This window comes from Scomber scombrus, chromosome 22, assembly GCF_963691925.1.
Source record: "Scomber scombrus chromosome 22, fScoSco1.1, whole genome shotgun sequence".
Classification (NCBI taxonomy): Eukaryota; Metazoa; Chordata; class Actinopteri; order Scombriformes; family Scombridae; genus Scomber; species Scomber scombrus.
Genome location: NC_084991.1, coordinates 24,216,901 through 24,220,571, shown reverse-complemented (window position 1 = coordinate 24,220,571; position 3,671 = coordinate 24,216,901). Strand labels below are relative to the sequence as shown.

The 3,671-nt window shown below is 40.0% G+C and overlaps 1 protein-coding gene across 1 annotated transcript in view; it reads right to left on the bottom strand.

Moving 5' to 3' along the window:
• Nucleotides 1-3,671, bottom strand: part of stab2 (stabilin 2) — a 38,211-nt gene extending 34,540 nt beyond the window's left edge. The window contains 3 exon segments of the mRNA XM_062443594.1: nucleotides 225-423; nucleotides 855-979; nucleotides 3,597-3,671. Of these exon segments, the coding sequence (XP_062299578.1) occupies nucleotides 225-423; nucleotides 855-979; nucleotides 3,597-3,671 (399 nt within the window).

Here is a 3,671-nt window from a genome sequence, read left to right as displayed (position 1 = left end):
GTGAGTGTTCTGGGTTCTATAGCAGTGAGTGTTCTGGGTTCTATAGCAGCGAGTGTTCTGGGTTCTAAAGCAGTGAGTGTTCTGGGTTCTATAGCAGCGAGTGTTCTGGGTTCTATAGCAGCGGAGTGTTCTGGTGTTCTATAGCAGTGAGTGTTCTGGGTTCTATAGCAGTGAGTGTTCTGTTCTAAAGCAGTGAGTGTTCTGGGTTCTATAGCAGTGAGTGCTCTGGGTTCTATAGCAGTGAGTGTTCTGGGTTCTATAGCAGTGAGTGTTCTGGGTTCTAAAGCAGTGAGTGTTCTGGGTTCTATAGCAGTGAGTGTTCTGGGTTCTATAGCAGTGAGTGTTCTGGGTTCTATAGCAGTGAGTGTTCTAGGTTCTATAGCAGTGAGTGTTCTGGTTCTATAGCAGTGAGTGTTCTGGGTTCTATAAGCAGTGAGTGTTCTGGGTTCTATAGCAGTGAGTGTTCTAGGTTCTATAGCAGTGAGTGTTCTGGGTTCTATAGCAGTGAGTGTTCTGTGGTTCTAAAGCAGTGAGTGTTCTGGGTTCTAAAGCAGTGAGTGTTCTGGGTTTTCTTATAGCAGTGAGTGTTCTAGGTTCTATAGCAGTGAGTGTTCTGGGTTCTATAGCAGTGAGTGTTCTGGGTTCTAAAGCAGTGAGTGTTCTGGGTTCTATAGCAGTGAGTGTTCTGGGTTCTAAAGCAGAGTTGAGTGTTCTGGGTTCTATAGCAGTGAGTGTTCTGGGTTCTATAGCAGTGAGTGTTCTGGGTTCTAAAGCAGTGAGTGTTCTAGGTTCTAAAGCAGTGAGTGTTCTGGGTTCTATAGCAGTGAGTGTTTTGGGTTCTATTTGAGTCGTACTTGCAGTCCTTGGTTGAGGTTCCAGGTGAACGTCTGAATCCGGACGGACAGGAAATGAAGGCGCTGATGCTGCAGGACTGACAAGCTGTCCAAGTTCTCAACACGGTCGAGTTGGAGCAGAAGTTCTGATGGAAAAACACGATGCGTGATGTCATCGAGCTCGTTAGTTAATGAGTGAATTCAGAGGTGTGATGTCATCGAGCTCGTTAGTTAATGAGTGAATTCAGAGGTGTGATGTCATCGAGCTCGTTAGTTAATGAGTGAATTCAGAGGTGTGATGTCATCGAGCTCGTTAGTTAATGAGTGAGTTTAGAGGCGTGATGTCATCGAGCTCGTTAGTTAATGAGTGAATTCAGAGGTGCGATGTCATCGAGCTCGTTAGTTAATGAGTGAGTTTAGAGGCGTGATGTCATCGAGCTCGTTAGTTAATGAGTGAGTTTAGAGGTGTGATGTCATCGAGCTCGTTAGTTAATGAGTGAGTTTAGAGGTGTGATGTCATCGAGCTCGTTAGTTAATGAGTGAGTTTAGAGGTGTGATGTCATCGAGCTCGTTAGTTAATGAGTGAGTTCAGAGGTGTGATGTCATCGCTGCTGTGTGTTGGTTCATTAGTTAATGAGTGAGTTTAGAGGTGTGATGTCATCGAGCTCGTTAGTTAATGAGTGAGTTTAGAGGTGTGATGTCATCGCTGCTGTGTGTTGGTTCATTAGTTAATGAGTGAGTTTAGAGGTGTGATGTCATCGAGCTCGTTAGTTAATGAGTGAGTTCAGAGGTGTGATGTCATCGCTGCTGTGTGTTGGTTCATTAGTTAATGAGTGAGTTTAGAGGTGTGATGTCATCGAGCTCGTTAGTTAATGAGTGAGTTTAGAGGTGTGATGTCATCGCTGCTGTGTGTTGGTTCATTAGTTAATGAGTGAGTTTAGAGGTGTGATGTCATCGAGCTCGTTAGTTAATGAGTGAGTTTAGAGGTGTGATGTCATCGAGCTCGTTAGTTAATGAGTGAGTTTAGAGGTGTGATGTCATCGCTGCTGTGTGTTGGTTCATTAGTTAATGAGTGAGTTCAGAGGTGTGATGTCATCGCTGCTGTGTGTTGGTTCATTAGTTAATGAGTGAGTTTAGAGGTGTGATGTCATCGAGCTCGTTAGTTAATGAGTGAGTTTAGAGGTGTGATGTCATCGCTGCTGTGTGTTGGTTCATTAGTTAATGAGTGAGTTTAGAGGTGTGATGTCATCGAGCTCGTTAGTTAATGAGTGAGTTCAGAGGTGTGATGTCATCGCTGCTGTGTGTTGGTTCATTAGTTAATGAGTGAGTTTAGAGGTGTGATGTCATCGAGCTCGTTAGTTAATGAGTGAGTTTAGAGGGTGTGATGTCATCGCTGCTGTGTGTTGGTTCATTAGTTAATGAGTGAGTTTAGAGGTGTGATGTCATCGAGCTCGTTAGTTAATGAGTGAGTTTAGAGGTGTGATGTCATCGAGCTCGTTAGTTAATGAGTGAGTTTAGAGGGTGTGATGTCATCGCTGCTGTGTGTTGGTTCATTAGTTAATGAGTGAGTTCAGAGGTGTGATGTCATCGCTGCTGTGTGTTGGTTCATTAGTTAATGAGTGAGTTCAGAGGTGTGATGTCATCGCTGCTGTGTGTTGGGGTTCATTAGTTAATGAGTGAGTTCAGAGGTGTGATGTCATCGCTGCTGTGTGTTGGTTCATTTAGTTAATGAGTGAGTTTAGAGGTGTGATGTCATCGAGCTCGTGAGTTAATGAGTGAGTTTAGAGTGTGATGTCATCGCGGCTGTGTGTTGGTTCATTAGTTAATGAGTGAGTTTAGAGGTGTGATGTCATCGCTGCTGTGTGTTGGGTTCATTAGTTAATGAGTAAAAGCCGACAGCAGCTTCCATTCTGATTCAGTGAAGGTTCATATGTTATTATTTGTTATTATTTCTGAATTTGACCCTTAATTAAACATTTAAGGTCTTCTGGAGAAACACATTGATCAATAACTGTTCATTTCTACATTAAAAACATCTTAAAATGTAATATTATAATCTTTAATAAAGTATAATGATGTCATGTTGACTCTGAGAAGTGAAGCGTTTACAGTGTGGAGACTCCAACAGGAAGTGAGTGTGATGACTTTAATGGCTGCTGTGATCCTCCCAGGAAACACACTGAGCTCTTCTTCTCCCTCACACACACACATATACACACATATACACACATATACACACACTCTCTGTTTACTACAATCATTCACAGCTTATTGAAAGTTTAACCTGATGAACTTTATCATTAAACAATAAATATAACAGTAAATATAATAGTACAAAGTAGTAAAAGTAGTCAAAACATGAAATAAACTGTTTATAAAATACAACTTTTAAAAGAAGTGCAGAGGTGATGAATAGAAACCTATAATATTATATATTATATATATATATATATATATATATATATATATATATATATATAATATTATAGGTTTCTATTACTGACTACTTTTACTACTTTGTACTATTATATTTACTGTTATATTTATTGTTACACTTTTATTTCTTCCCTCTTTCTTTACTTAACTTTTCTTTATTTTCCTTTTAAATGAATCTCATCATTTCTTTTTGAGCTGCTTCACAAATAAAGTTATTATTATTATTTATCACTAATCAATCATCACATTAGAGACCTGGTCATCATTTACAGAATTTAAATCTAAAACTGTTGAAATCCTTATTAATGAATGAATAGATGCTGTTACCTGTTGAGAAGCAGCTGAGGTCTTCATCATCATCGTCATCATCAGAGAGAAAAACAGCAGCTGACTGGTCTCCAT